Source organism: Anser anser (assembly GCF_964211835.1).
Source record: "Anser anser genome assembly, chromosome: 8".
In the NCBI taxonomy this organism is placed as follows: Eukaryota; Metazoa; Chordata; class Aves; order Anseriformes; family Anatidae; genus Anser; species Anser anser.
Genome location: NC_139728.1, coordinates 8,874,478 through 8,889,921, shown reverse-complemented (window position 1 = coordinate 8,889,921; position 15,444 = coordinate 8,874,478). Strand labels below are relative to the sequence as shown.

Sequence of the window (15,444 nt, the reverse complement as noted above, 5' to 3'; positions counted from 1 at the left end):
GCCTTGAAGAAGTACCTTTATATAAACCCCTCTAATCGTTTGTTACACCTAAATTTCCCCAGCAGGTTTCTTCCAAAGCTGTTCCCTATCTCCTAATTTCAAGTTATCTGGCTGTTCCTTCATGCTGAGCATTTGGGTAGCAAATGGCACTAGCCACAAAGACATTCTCTATGATCAACATTTTAGATTTTGATGGATTAGGTAGCTACTGCTCTCCAAATGTTCAAATTGGGACTATTTTTTTATTTTAATTGAACTCACTTGAATTATCAACCCCTCCCTTTATGCAATGGCAGTCCACCCTGCGCTACATGCCCATGCAGGGCAGAAAAACCTATGCTGAAACAGCACAGAGTGCAGCTGGTGACTAAAGGTCTACACCTTACTGTGATTACGTCACAGGCAGCAAATAAGATGGCATCCTAATCTAACTGAGAAATTACAGAAAAGAAAAAAAAAAAACCAGAAACCTCAAGTCAAGATGAAACTGCGAAAAAAGACAAAGAAGGTAGACAAATTTAACACGATAGTAAGAACTTACCCACTAACAATGTGCGTGCAGTTACCGTGCACACAGGGATTACTAAGACAGCCATCTGCCTGTGACTGACAGTGAGGGTGGTGGTAACCTTCAGGACATACACACCGAAAGCCATTGACTTCGTTTATACATGTTCCACCATTATGGCAAGGGTTAGATGCACATTCATCAATATCCACATTACAGCGTGGGCCTAAAAACAAAACAAAACAAGCATTATTAAGCAGTATTTCTTATAAGAACATTTGTCTTACAAGTCTGTGAGAACATATGTTGAGAGAACTCAGTAAAGCCAATACAGAGGGACAAGCCTTGCATACTTAAGCAGCTTTAACTGAAAAGGAACGCTTTGAAAGATGCAGCACTTTTCTCTGCCTGGAAAACAGCACTTATGCTCAGCAAGTATATACAAACCATTCAATCATCTGAGTTGCATTAAAAATCACTGATTAATATTCATTAGAAGGCCCCAAATCTCTCAGTTGTATCATGCTTGGAACAAACCTCTTGAGCTCCACTTATCAAAGCCCTGGTCTTCTGTGCTGAAATTACCTACCCTCTGAACAACCAACACTGCCATGCTGTCTGCTGTAAATATAGTTCTTGTGGTTTATTGCGTAAAAGGAACTCTAAATAATACCGTATCCTGTTTTGCCTGCCTCTCTTTACTGTGTGTGCCAGGAGTACAAGATCCCTGAAGTAGTGACCCTAAAGTCTTGTGAAGCTGGAAAGCTAAACAAAGTAAGTATTGAAGCTGAAAAGCATGTTTAACATGAGGAAAGGACAAAGTTACGAGACCCCATGCAGACCAGCTCTTTAAGTACTAGAACAGGTTGATTCACTATATTACTGAACTATTTTAGCAGCATAAGAAAGAAGGCGAGTAGGGTAACAAATGTGGTATGCCAACAACATCGAAGACAAAGTCAAGAATGATCGGGACCATGTTCCTGCTCTAGGGACTGAAGAGTATCACCATGACAGAGTCAATAGAAGAAAGGAGCTTCAGAAGATTAGAAAGATGCCAAGAGAAATGCACAAGACACATGAAACCTCTTAGCACTGTTTCTAATGCATTTCAGATTAATTTTAATTAGAATCATTCAGTAATAAACAGTAACAAACGTGATGAGAAAACTGTTATAAACAGTACCAACTGCCTTACGACAATTATTTTATGAGCATATTATCCTAATATGGCTCAAAACACATTAAGTCCATTATAAACAGTGTTGAGATGTGCTTTAGTCATCAGAACTAGTCCTGATGTAGATCTACAGTTCTGAGCACAGATCCAAAAGCAAATAAAAGCTGCTTTTTTCAGTCTTGCTTTTACCATAGTATATAATTTAAAGAGGAAGCAGAACAGATCACATTATGAAACAGAAATTCTGCAAAAAGCGGGTTATTCAGTTGGAAACTTCAGAGTGGAGAGCAGCTCATTAAAACACTGAGTTCACATTTTGCTTTTGCAGAAAGATAAATACTATTTGTGGTCAATGCCCAAGGTACTGTCTAATCAAACACCTGCCTATATTGTTTGTAATCTCTTTGTCCCTATAAAGAAGCTGTAAATAATAAACTGAAGTCACATGGTCTTATTTGTTATAAAACCAAGAACCATGAATTGGATGTAATTAGCTAACAGGAATGGCATTTCACAGCACAGATTAGGCCATTTCTCTGCTTGGTGTAACTTGCTATAAGGTAAAACACCGAGATTCAAAGATTAAGGTTCACTGCACTGAGATACTACCTGAACCCCTTGCAGTCAGCATGCAAAGAGCAGATTCCTTTGCTACCAGTCTAACTACCTTCAAAACAACTCAAAGCTATCAGGTAGATGACTTTACCTGTATATCCAGGTTTGCAAGCACAATTGTAGCGATTAATGCCATCAATACAGTCCCCGTGAATGCATGGGTTACTTGCACAGTCATCAAAGTTGTTTTCACAGTTCACTCCTGGAAGAAAAAAAGTGTTAGAAGAATACTTCATACTAACATACTCCTAGTCCAAATCTTACAAGATGGACAACGGAATTACCCCTTGGAAATAGCCAATTAAGAATCCCACCTGCTAGAAAGTAACACAGACAACATTAACATGAAACAATGCAGAAACACTGAGAGGCCAAGTAATGTCACTCAAGTCACTGCATGATGACTATGACCCTGAACTTGCACTAAATGTTTGAACATACGAATAAGCCATTTTGAAAATCATACCTATTTTTTAATCATACCAGATATACCCGCACACTTGAACTTTGGGGTAAGAATTCTTCCAAAACCACTTGCAGTACCAGTGAGGGTTAGACAATCCACACAAACACAGGAAAATGCAGTAATCAAGATTAATGTGAAGACACTAGCTTTACACTCTTACCATATGCTTATTCTACATGCAAATTTAGCACACACAAGAAATAATTAAATCTTGAATTCTGCTAGAATCCAATCCTCCCACTTGTGCTTTATGTACCTGAAGTGCCCAGCAAACAGTTGCACTGGTAGCCATTCACCAAGTCAATGCAGCGCCCTTGATGGAGGCAAGGATTGCTGTGGCATTCATCTATCTGCTCACTGCAGATGGCACCCATGTAGCCAGGATTACATATACACGTGTATGAATCAATTCCATCTTGACATTCACCATGGTGGCAAGGATCAGGATCACAGTTGTTGATGTTCTCCTCACACAAAATGCCAGTAAAACCTAAGGAAAAATTACCAATGAGAGTAATTAAGAGGTTAACTGGTACAATGCTGCAGTGAATATAATGCAAATAGAGGAAGTGTCATATATATATTCATATATATATATGAAACTGGCAGACAAACACCAGGGGTAACTGGGCACCTCAACTGCTGTCCATTTTCCATCCCTGGAAGACAACTGTCTCTTCACTGCTCACAGCATTACAGAACATCTTGCATGGAGAATCCTGGCATCTCAAGTATATCTTCCATATATTCAGTACAGTAGCAATGAGTAAACACGTACATCTCCACAAAATATTTACATGCATCAATATAAACTATCTGAAGGCACTCTACTGTTATTATTTCCTCTACACAATACCAGGGGATTTGACTTTTTTGCTATGTGAAATTACTGCAAAGAGGCTGCAGAAACCTTCCCAGGGGAACTCCCCTGGCTTATGTCGCAGCTTCTGCAGCTCTGCTTAGTAAGTCTATTGCCCCTCTCGTTGGGAAACCTTACAGTAATTCCAGTCAAACACCAACTGCAAATTTATGAAAGACTGCATGCAATCTCTTCAGTTTGGAACAATGAAGCAAGCACCAATTTGGCCTGTTTCATTCTGCTTCAGCTGGGAAACATCCTGAGCAACAGAAGACAGAATCTATTCACCAGATGGGAAAAAAAAAAGCGGGGGTGGGGTGTTCAGGAAGATAAGAACAGCATACGACTCCCTCAAGAGCCCTGTTTTCCACAATGGAGCAGAGCTATATGAAAGGGACAATTTAAAATAAATGGATTTCACAGATGAGGTTTTGGAGCCCCAGCTCACGCTGCCTTCCAGCAACTGGAGATAAGAAAGGTAAAACTTCAAATTTCAGACATTAACTGGAGACGGATACAAACCAAGCTGCAGGCAATTTCAACAGCTGAAGAGTGATTCTCACCTGAGTATAACAACTGGATAAGAGGCTCCCCATTTTTCATACAGGTTTGTGGCTAGTTCTCTGGTCAAACATACCAGGTGACGGCTAACATTTCCAAGTTCTGCAAACGTATGCATGGATGAATGGGTGTGGAAGTAGGTAGGGAGAGGGAAGGGAAGCTAGTTAGAGAGATGGATATAAAAAGATGTTAGGGAAGGAAGAAAACCAAACCAAAAAGAGAACGAACGGTGGCAAAAAAACAGAGGGCAGAGGGAAAGAAAAGATGAAAGACCTAAGACAACTCAAGAAAAGAAAAGCCATGATCTACCACCGGGAAGGAGAAGTGGAATAATGCCAGAAGGGAAAGAAAAGACAAAAAGCAAGCAGTAAATAGAGCTATCTGTACAGCATTTGGCCAAACATTTTGCAGTTTTCAATCAGTTCTGCAGCTGGTGAATACTATTCAGGGAACATACATCACTCATATTATGAGATTAATAGAGCAAGAACATATTCAAACGTTACTTTCCAGAAACTGACCTGCCCCAATGACGAATTCCATTATTTCAGTCTTAAAGAAAAATGTCATTATTAAATATGATATTTATATACATTTGTTCAAAAAAATTACCTTGCCTCATACTGTAGTTCAGTTAAACCACTTTAAGATCAGGTATAAATCTCAACCTCTTAACTGAACACACCTTAATGATGTATGATTTCCCTCTTTGCAGGGTTAGATTAGAAAAAAATACTTGAACACAGAACATAAAAATTCCTCAAAAGGGACAGAAAAAGGTGTTCCATGCACCATGTGCCTTCATGGTAGTAGTAGTCTTCCCTTCTCAGCCGGTAAACATAGCATCTCTGTACTGAGATGGTTCCCAATAGTTTAATGCCTGAATTCAGAACATGCTTTTCAAGGCACAGCTCTCCACACTGTACTCCTAGACATGAACCCAAACTCTGCAATAAGCTCTGCAATGGATTAATGGCACAACTCTGCATTCTTAGGGAATGAAAGCAACCAGACCACATCTACCTTGAAAAAGACTTTCTAAGATAGTTTCCAAGTTTGGAAAACATTTCAGCTTCTTCTTTTTGCAAGTGACAACTTATTCCGTAATAAAGTAATGGAAAGGAAAAATTCTACCAATAGTTATTGCTCTCCTGATTAGCAGTACTTTACTCCCGTACTTCCAACAAGTTGTTTCTTCAGGTACTTTGGATAAAGGGGAGAGGCTGTGTGTGATAAGAGTGTGGAGGAATTTTTAGGCTAATCTCAACTGTATTCTGTACAGTGCAGAATATGTTAGTGAAGTCAAATGAATGTGCCTTAACAATTTGATTACTGTAACAATTCAAAATGGGAAAATTTGCACATATATCTAACTGACCTAGCAGTATATTTCTAGTAGAGGCAGCTCCAGGGACTTTCAGCCTCCTCCATAATGGAAGAGCTAAAGCCAGTACCTTCCACATCTGGCCAGTCTCAATCTGCACCATGAACAACCCCATGCACCATTAACTGAAAGCAACCAAGAGTTGGTCCTTACTGAGAATTAAAGTGTTAACAGCTTCGAACTGCCTACACCCTCTTATTTCACTAAATATAAAAATTAAAGATATACCTATATTACTCATAGAGGTTCAAAGACAAGAAAATCCCACAATTAAATATGACACTTCTAAGTGTGCAATTAACCAAGCAGTAAAGGAATTTAGTGCACTCAAAAAGCCTCAGTTCCATCCACAGATCTGTCAAAGTTTAAGTATGATGCTTGACAAATCATTTAAATAACATTCTTGCAGGCAGCTGCTGTGTGGTGGTGGTACTTCTGGTGGGCACAATTTTTACTGCATTTCAGTTTTTCACTTTTGATATGAAATAGCCTGAAGCAACAGAAATCAAAATACACAATGGTACTGCTCTGTTCATCTCTTGTTCTTCAGCTGTATACTGTAAAATCTGACTTTGAACAAAGAAAGGAAAGCCACAGATAAAAGGCTTCACAATGCTGTTTTTGCATTTGGAGATTCCATAGTTCCATAGAAGAAGCTGTCACCTTCTGGGAAGCAAGTGATGGGGCTGAAAGAGGGAGGCCAGAAATCCCATCAACTGTGAACTCATTATTATCACACGTAAAACGGTTTCCATACTTAATGCTGTTCTCTGCTGCAAAGGAGCAAAGAAAGCTTTATAACAAACAAGAAGTATTTCAGAGAAACTAATAACACTGACACTTGTTTTACCACCCCCTTCATGTATTTAGGTTAATGCAACTTCCATTCCAGGGGCTCCAAACACAAGACTAACCTGTGGCACACTGGCACTCATAGCCATTGGGATGGTCAATACATTTGGCTCCATTGAGACACGGCGTGCTGGAGCAGTCATCTATATCAATCTGACACACAGCACCACTGAATCCTGAAAGGCAGAAAGATGGTGAAAATCCAGAGGCAATTTGAAGCATTTAATCTATAGTTGCACTGTGAGAAATTATTTATTAGCAAATCCTTAAAACCACGTAAATATAAACACAGTAAATCTAAACTCAATTGCATCACTAAGCACACACACCACACCCTGGGTGGATTGGTTCCTCATCCAAACCACCAACCTAAACATAGTTCCTATCCTCCAGGTCAAAGAAGCCTCAGCTTGAAAACTGAGATGGCCACGTCAAACAGAAACAAAGCAAATGGAACAGCTATGCTGTCCACTGCTGACCAGCATGCCTGCCTTTAAATCTGAGAGGCCACCAATAAACACTTTCCTCCAGTAATCAACACCATTAACTTAAAACAATAATGCACGCTTTACAGCCTTCAGACTGGAGTTACTACAGCAGCAGAGAATGTGGTACAAGGCAGCACTATATCTTTACATACATTTCTTGAAATAATCCAACTATCAATAGGTTATGTCACATGATGCAGATCCTAGGGCACTTCAAGAGATAATGGGGAAAAATCAAGAACTCCAGGAATGTTTTTTGGAGGAAGGGAACAAAGGAAGAATGGGATATGGGCCAGAAAGTCATTATTGAATAAGAAGGGTTGCAGAACAGGCTTTTGTCGAGTATACTCTGATCTCAAAACTTTGGGAGCCAACAGGAAGACAATGATGTTTATAGCTAATGCTGACCCCCTCAGCTCAGCATTTATCCTTTTTTATTTTCCGTAAAGTGGAGACCCAGTCCACCCTCCCTCCTCATGCAAGTACCACAAGCTATACTGATGGAAAACCTGCTTCTGTTTGAAAACCTCAAAAAAAAAAAGTCAAAATGCATGCAGAGGCTCTGATTTTTAAAACTTGTTTAGAATCGTGCAACTAACACAAACATACTCAACTAACACTACAGAAACTCCCACGAAACACACAGCGCACACTCTCTCACTGGTTACCTATCGAGTTCTTGGTATGGTGAAGCAAAAAAAAAAAAAAAAAGCTTCCAGAAATAAGCACTCACCAGGAGGACAGACACAGAGGAACCGGTTGACTTTATCAAGACATTCTCCATTATTCACACACGGATTACTTAGACACTCATCAATATCTTCTTCACAGTGAACACCTTTAAAACCTGTTTTTTAAGGAAAAAAAGTGACTGAAGGCCTTAGAAAGCATCCCTGAGAGTAAAGCTGCCTGTTATATCAGTGGTGGAAGTCTAATCCTAGTTTCATTGCAGTAAAGTTTGCAATTTGGGCAGAACCTATGAGGTAAGAGTACGTTTTCCTGGTACATTTTCACCAGAAGATGAAAACAGGTGCTGATTGTGTGCTTTTCCACAGTGGCTGAATGTGCTTACTTAACCAGTGGTAACAGGAGAAGTTTGTGCTGAATTCACAGTTAATGTTTTCTTCCGCTAGATAAGAAGAGATTATGTTTTACCACTTTGGTAGATATCAATATATGTGGGTATACAACAATATAATACGGTAAAAGGTAAAGAAAATCTCAGCAGACAGCTAAAAAACCCTCACATTTGTGACAAACAGAAGAAAAATGCTAAGAGGAGTGAAATATTTGGTTCTACCTTTCAGAATAAATTTGATATTAATCAAAATTCATTCTAGTTTTCATGGTATTAACTGATCACCTGCAGGGGTCACAATTCTTTCATAATATTATATAAAACTGTCCAACTGGCAACATACACCCCCTTTTTTTTTTTTTTACCACTTTCTTTCAGAAAGCAAAATAGCAGACTACATAGGTCATTGGTATGCTGGACATGTTAATATTGGACAAGCACAATTTCAACTGACTAACTTTTTTAGTTAGCTTCTCAGGTCAAAGAGAACTTGCATCATTTGAGGTATTTTAAGCAGAAAAAACACCCGAACACTTTTATCCAGAATGTATATGTATCAGAAAACACAGTGGCTCCAAACGTCTGCACCTGATTTGCTTATGCAAACAGAAGTTTCTACACGTGCGTTGCACTGGGTATAGTAACTGGTGGACTGACTTCCTTCACTGATACAGAGATTGGTTTCTCTCTGTCCTCTAATTGCTTTCCACCTCCCCCCACAAATGCCAAGTCCGCCTGGCTGGTGCCACCACAGAAAGTTCTCTGTTTCATTTAGCCTCACCCCATTGCAATTTGGTGTTCCACCTCAGCAGAGCTGGCAACCTTTCCTGTACTGCACCTGCTGATTTTTTTTTTCCACCTTTGCTGGAAGCCCCGTCCTTGTCAGAAACTCCCCTCACCTGGCATACATAGACACGTGAATCCTCCGATTTTATCCAGACAGGTGGCATCGTTTTGGCATGGATTTGAATGGCATTCGTTGATGTCCATTTCACAGCGAGGTCCCGTGTAGCCCTTCAAACACTCACAGTGGAAAGAGCCTTCTGTGTTTACGCACTTCCCAGCATGTTCACATGGATTGCTATTTGCTGCAAGAAAGATAAGTGTGTCTGGCAAAATGTTTCCTCTGACCAGGAAAGCCACAGAATCCTTTATTAGTCATGGTCTTTTCCAGCAGTCATTCCTTTCTGACAAGCAATAGAGAGGAAAGGACTGTTGATCCCACTGGGAAAGGATACTGTGGCTGAAGAAAACCATGTAGCACTTACTTGCCTGTCAGAGGCAAAAAGAAATATTACCATCATCACCAGTGGACCACAGGAGCAACTCAGGACCATATTACTAATAGCAGTTATTAAGAACAGAGTACTGAGACGCAAGGATTAGAGTTACTGATGCTTTGAAGGCTTTATCTCCAGGTCATCTTGTACTTCACTCCTGAGGCTGTCGAGATGCTGCCACAGCCACAAAACAACCAAACTAGTCCTTCTTGTGTTTTCAAAAGGGAACAGTTTTCAAAAGGGCAGGTCCAAAAAAAAGGTCCAGAAGTCCAAGGCAGGCTAAGGAATGAAATTCAAAGTGCTTTCTAACAGTTCCGTGCTTGTTAGGTACTAGCTTCATGCAGCACACTCTAGTAGCATGAACTAGCACACAGAAAACTATGAGCAAGTCTGTGAAAGCCCAACTGATCCCCAGAGCAACACAGTAGGATGACATCAGAGAATTACAGCTTCAAGAGTCCATGCAATCACCAGTATCAGAAGGAACTCAAAAGATCCAGCCATATTCCAGCTGTCAAAGAGGCTTTGTATCTCTCTACCAAGAGGGAAGCTGCAATAGCCCCCACCCACGCACACTGAGGTACTTCTGTTGCACTCCACAGCTTTAAGTGTCAGCTTAATTATCGCATCTGTTTGTACACACTCCTCACACAGCGCTGCACAATAAAAAAGTGGTCAAGTCCATCATCTCACTGCTTTCCATATTCCAGAGGCTAGGAGTTCAAACATGGACAGCCACTCTAACTGAGCTCTTTGTCTCAGGTCTCACATAGTATTTAAAACTCATCTAGAGACGCTGAAATGGAAGGGGGAGAGCAGGAAAGGAGGCTCACTTATGTTGAGAAGCTATGACAAAATGGGTATTCTTACACCTCCATTAGTTTATAAAGCAAACAATACAACCCACTGTTAGCATATTCACAAAACGCAAAAAGAAACTTACCCATTGCACATTCATCCACATCCTCAGTGCAGTCTGCTCCCTTATGGCCTTGAGGACAGGTGCAGATATAGTGTCCATTCACAGGATTTGTATCACACAGAGCACCCTTCTGGCATGGATTGCTAACACATGCATCATCCAAGTGACACAGAAGACCTAGAGAGGCAGACAAGAGTCGATTCAAAAAAGTGAGATACTGCAACCAGAACACATTATGTAATCAAATTATCTGTTTGAAATACCAGGATGAAGACTCCCACAGCCAGAAACTTAAACAGTTTCGTATAGGCTTCAACCCATAGACTACCACAGGGATTTGACCACACACTTATTAAAAAAAATTACATTTAAATACAGACTCCGTGACTTCAGAGGTCTCTTCAGCACTCTGGAGTGCTGCAATTACTTATTACCACCAAAATCTCCTCCTGGGAGCAGTTAACTAGCTCTTCTCTCTCATGAACGATGATTTTTCTGACAGGTAAAAACATACGTGCACATGAAGCTGAAGCACCCTTACTTAATTCAGATACACTGATCACCTGTATTTCCAGTAGTAGTTACGAGACATTTAAACCTACCCTACAACAGCAAATTTCCCATTATACCAGTAAGCTCATCCTCGCTCACAAATATCTAAGTTTGCCTCCTACACTTTTCAGTACAGTTATTATTACAGAGCAACTCACCTTCATGCATGAATTCTCAGGCAAATACAGGCCCTGCTATGGGCTGGAAAAGCATCTGCTTTCCTTGCAATATGAACCGTACCATTTTGTTTCTTCCAGCTTAATACAAGTACTTCTTTGTCCCTAGCTACAGAGGTTTAAGAGGTCTTTGCTCATGGAGAGCACATTCTTCCTTTTGTCCTGCCAATTTGGCCACAAAGCGTGTAAAATAAATGCACGGTTTTAAGTAAGTGCATAAACTTCGGAGTTAAGAACTATCTTTCATGAAGTGCAAGACCTACCCAAGCTTTCCATCCTCACCTGCTTTTCCTTCAGGACAAATGCATGAAAAAGAAGCCACTCGATCAATGCAAGTAGATCCGTTAGCACAGGAGGCCGTGAAGCAGTCATCAATGTTCTTGCTGCAGTCATCCCCACTCCAGCCATTGACGCAGACACAGGCATAGCCTCCGTTGTGGTTGGTGCAGGTACCTCCGTTCTGGCACGCGTTGGGCTGGAGCTGACATTCATCAACATCTTCGGTGCAAAACTGGCCTGATACAGAGAAAGGAAGAAGTTTAATAAAAGCTCAGGCACTCTGACACAAGAAAATTCCAGCACGGACAGCATAACCAAGCAAAACACTACTCCAAATTGACTGCCGCTTCTTATTTCAGACCTTGGCAGGCTTGAGAGGTGGGCCTGTGTGAACCTCATGATGTTCAACAAGGCCAACTGCAAGGTCCGGCACCTGTGGCCAACAGGACAAGGGAGGTTAATTTCCAATCCCTGGAAGTGTTCAGGGCCAGGCTGGATGGGGCTTTGAGCAGCCTGGGCTGTGGGAGGTGTCCCTGACCATGGCAGGGGGCTTGGAATTGGTGGGTTTTAAGGTCCCTTCCAACCTAACCCATTCTGATTCTATGATTTCTAAGACATTCAGAAAGGCACAAGCCTAAGAACTTCCAACAGCACCACTGTAAAATTACACAAGTCAACTGGCATCCTTACGTGGCTCCAAAGAGGGAGCTGAACTTAAAAAAAAAAAAGAAAAAAGCTAATAAAAAAGCCAAAAAACGCTACCGTGACAAAATGACTACTCTCCAATAAAACACTTTAATGACCAAAGATCTTGGGGGGAAGAAAACAAATGTACACTGCGTCAGGGAGTATAAAGGAAAAGAACCACTGAGTATGACCTCCTGTGGTCAGCTTCACAGGGCACTGAATTTCACAGTTTCAGCTCTAAGAAACTCTGCAATTTGTGTTTTTCTAAAGTGTTTATTCATCCACATCCATCTTGATTCGACATTACGACCTGGAAAACCAACCACTTGCATCAATATTTTATATCAATACCTATGGCATGGTTTACTCTTCAGAAGAATTTTTTTTGGCTTAAGTTTTAAGGTATTCATTCTTATTTTGAGTTTCTTCAATGAAGAAAAAATAATGGCTAAGTACCAGCTAGTTTCTTCCCAGGCTGATATATGGGTACACATGTACAACCACACAGTACTGGTCACAATCTACAATCTTCTGTTTGATAAACTATTTCTAAGCTTTGTTACATTAAGAACTCTAGCCCTGAAAGCTTTATTTTTCCCCCTATTTCCTTTTAACATATTTTCAACACCCTTGTTAAAAGGTCGATGTATGTAGCACCAAAAGATCTCTTTATCAGGCAGTAAGATTACATTTGGCTTTTTTTTTTTTTTCTTTCTCTCCCTTTCCCCTCCAGCTGACACCATGACCTCCCTCATTGCAGTAGCTTTCCATGACTTGGGCCAAGACTGGTTTAAGTAACTGCATTGCTATTACCAAGATCCTCCCGTTCTTCATCTGCAACTATTTTATCAGGTGCACGTTTATATTTGTCTGGAATTCTCCTCTTATTCCAAGAATAAGAAATTCAAGAGCAGGGCCCATATCTTTCCTGCCAATTTTCCTGGGCTCTGGTTTATTCAGGATTGCCAATTTAAAAGTACTTATTACATGTTGCTTAATAGCCACCGCATTTAATATTGGCCTTGAAATTATGATGAAAGTGCACGCATCACCACTCCCCTTCCACTGATATACAGAACTAAAACATTTATTGTCAGCCAGAATGTAAAAACGCATACCATTATAACCATCTCTAGCTGTTATACTCAAACCATGATTCCTTTCATTTTCAAAGTACATAAATAAGTCTTAGCCTTTGGTCCAGTAAGCCCTGGAATTTTTCTCTTTGCGGCAAAAGAATAAAAAAAAAGTAGAAGTAAGAAAGAAGTTGCACAACTGACTTTGTCCTGTGCAAGTGTTCCTTCCTACAGCAAGACTGCCTCAAAACCAAGATTTTATCATTTGAAAAAATGACATAAAATTTTAATAGTAGTAACAACAACAGTTTTCAGAATTACCTCACTTCCCAGATTACTTAGTGAAACAGTTGCGGGTGGGAGGGAAATCTAACACTTCATATTGCTATCTACAAAACAGCTCTCTATATTACAAAAAACAAAACCATGCATTTGTCATAGTACAAGTCATTTGTTCATTAGCTTTCAATATTAACAACTCCATTAACTTATCAGTAACCAAACAGAAAAGAGTCAGTTATCTCAGACTGGTTCCTAGCAGTCGTACGTATCTTGCAACTCATCAACACAACTGACTTCCTTTCAAAAAATAATCAAGACGTTATTTGCTTATTATAAAAGATATTTTCCTTCTTTTCTTGGAGGGGGCCCAACCCAGATCAAAGAACGTACACTGACGAATGCTCATCCGCAGCATGATTGTTTTGCAGAAACATTCTTGCAGCACCTACATCCCTCTTGCGACCGCAGCCAATTTAAACTTGGTGTCACTAAAGCGTGGACAGTTTTCAGTTGTCAAACCATGCAGTACTGTTACGCCTTTCTCCAAATCACTTGCCCTGTGATATACAGAACAGCACTCCTAAAGTGGTTTTTTTAGAAAAAAGCAAAAAAGCAAAGATGAGGAAATTACCCCTCTCAAGCTCTCTGGATTTATTTAACTTCCTGTTTCAAGTGTCACTAGTATTATCAAACTTTGGGACTTATTTATTTTTTCCTATCACTTGTACTCCGCTTCTCTAAAGGACAGCATCAAGTGACATCACTGACGTACTTGCAATAACCTTGTCTTAGGCCACTCCATATTTCCACCATCCTAAACTAAAACAAACTTTTATTAGGTCTATCAGCATCTCCCTCAAGAGAGGAAAAATACAGAACTACTAGATCAATCATATTTGTGTTTAATTATGAACGTGAATCAAACACAGCCCCATCTTAATGCAGTTTGTTTTAAAAACAAAGGGAATTAAACTCAATATGAGAGAGGCGTAAACGAGCAATTAACTATTGCACTTTACTATTGGATATTTTAATGAAAAAAACATGTTCTCCATTGAAGTTATAATTGAAATCCAGACTAAGTTCTGGGCCAAAGATATAACAGTCAAAAGCAGCATAAGGCAAGCTGAGCATATCAACCTAATTACATTCATAAGTACTGTCTCATCACCTTCAGGCAAAATAAGTAACAAGTCTTGAATGACTTAGGAACTTTTTTTTTTTTTTTTAAGTACTACAAACGCCAGAGTACTGAAGTCCAAGGCACTTCTTAGTTTAAAAAAAAAATAAAATGGAGCTGCTGAATAGACAAGAATATAAAGCCATTTCAAGTTCACTGAAAATGCTTGAGTCCTCACTGCTGAAGTTGAGTGGCTTAGAAATGCATTCTGTAGCCAGAAGTCTTCAGAAGAAAAATTAAGACACGTTATTTTTAAGAAACCCATTGGTTCCTTAGACAGCATTTTTGAATCTTTAGGTGTTAATAAAATGGGATTAATGGTCAATATTAGTAATTCTTCAACACAGTTTTTTCTTTCAGGAACTTGCATGTATCTATAAATGGATTCGAAGAACATCCTCCCTCAAAGGAGCATCACCACTTACTTCTCAGTGAGACTAAAGGATGGCCACAAGCTGTCAGGGCCCTGAAAGGGCTAGTTTGCCCTCAGAAAAGGCTTCGACTCCTTATGCAAATGACATCAGCAGACGAGTATTTTGGACAGCTGCTGCAAAGAAAAGATTTGATGCTTCTGTTTTTAGCAGCCTAGGTCTTCAATGTGGTGTCTGTCCTGCGAGCTTCCTGAATAGCTTTTCCACAGCAGAGACTGACAGCTCTTCCAGTATATGACATAAAACAGGATTTAATTTTAAACTGCTCTAAATAGTCTTCACAAGACTTCTCTCTGACAGTTTACTGAGGTAGATTTAAATCAAGCAAGACAAAAAAAAAAAACTCTGAAGGTTTACTTGAGGGATGCAGCTTGACTTAACTGTAACTGAACCAAGTGTATTTACTTGTAATTTTACTTGTAATTTACTTGGAAACCTTTTTTTCTGCTTGCTAGGAAGAATCGAGTCTTTCATTCACAGAACCCAAATTCAACTTCTAAGTGCAAACTCTTGATCTGTTTAGCTAGAAGTTTCTATAGGTATTTCTTTACTTCTGCTTTTGCTACTTTCAATTACATTTCTAAAAGA

At 39.8% G+C, this 15,444-nt stretch overlaps 1 protein-coding gene across 1 annotated transcript in view; it reads right to left on the bottom strand.

Moving 5' to 3' along the window:
* The window catches only part of NOTCH2 (notch receptor 2), an 85,578-nt gene that overhangs the window by 33,323 nt on the left and 36,811 nt on the right, over window positions 1–15,444 (bottom strand). The window contains exons 6-13 of the mRNA XM_083847663.1: window positions 11,204–11,437; window positions 10,215–10,370; window positions 8,891–9,079; window positions 7,647–7,760; window positions 6,488–6,601; window positions 3,026–3,259; window positions 2,395–2,505; window positions 542–734 (exon numbers count right to left, since the gene is read on the bottom strand). Coding sequence (XP_083703789.1) covers window positions 542–734; window positions 2,395–2,505; window positions 3,026–3,259; window positions 6,488–6,601; window positions 7,647–7,760; window positions 8,891–9,079; window positions 10,215–10,370; window positions 11,204–11,437 — 1,345 coding nt within the window. The remainder of the gene's footprint in view (window positions 1–541; window positions 735–2,394; window positions 2,506–3,025; window positions 3,260–6,487; window positions 6,602–7,646; window positions 7,761–8,890; window positions 9,080–10,214; window positions 10,371–11,203; window positions 11,438–15,444) is intronic.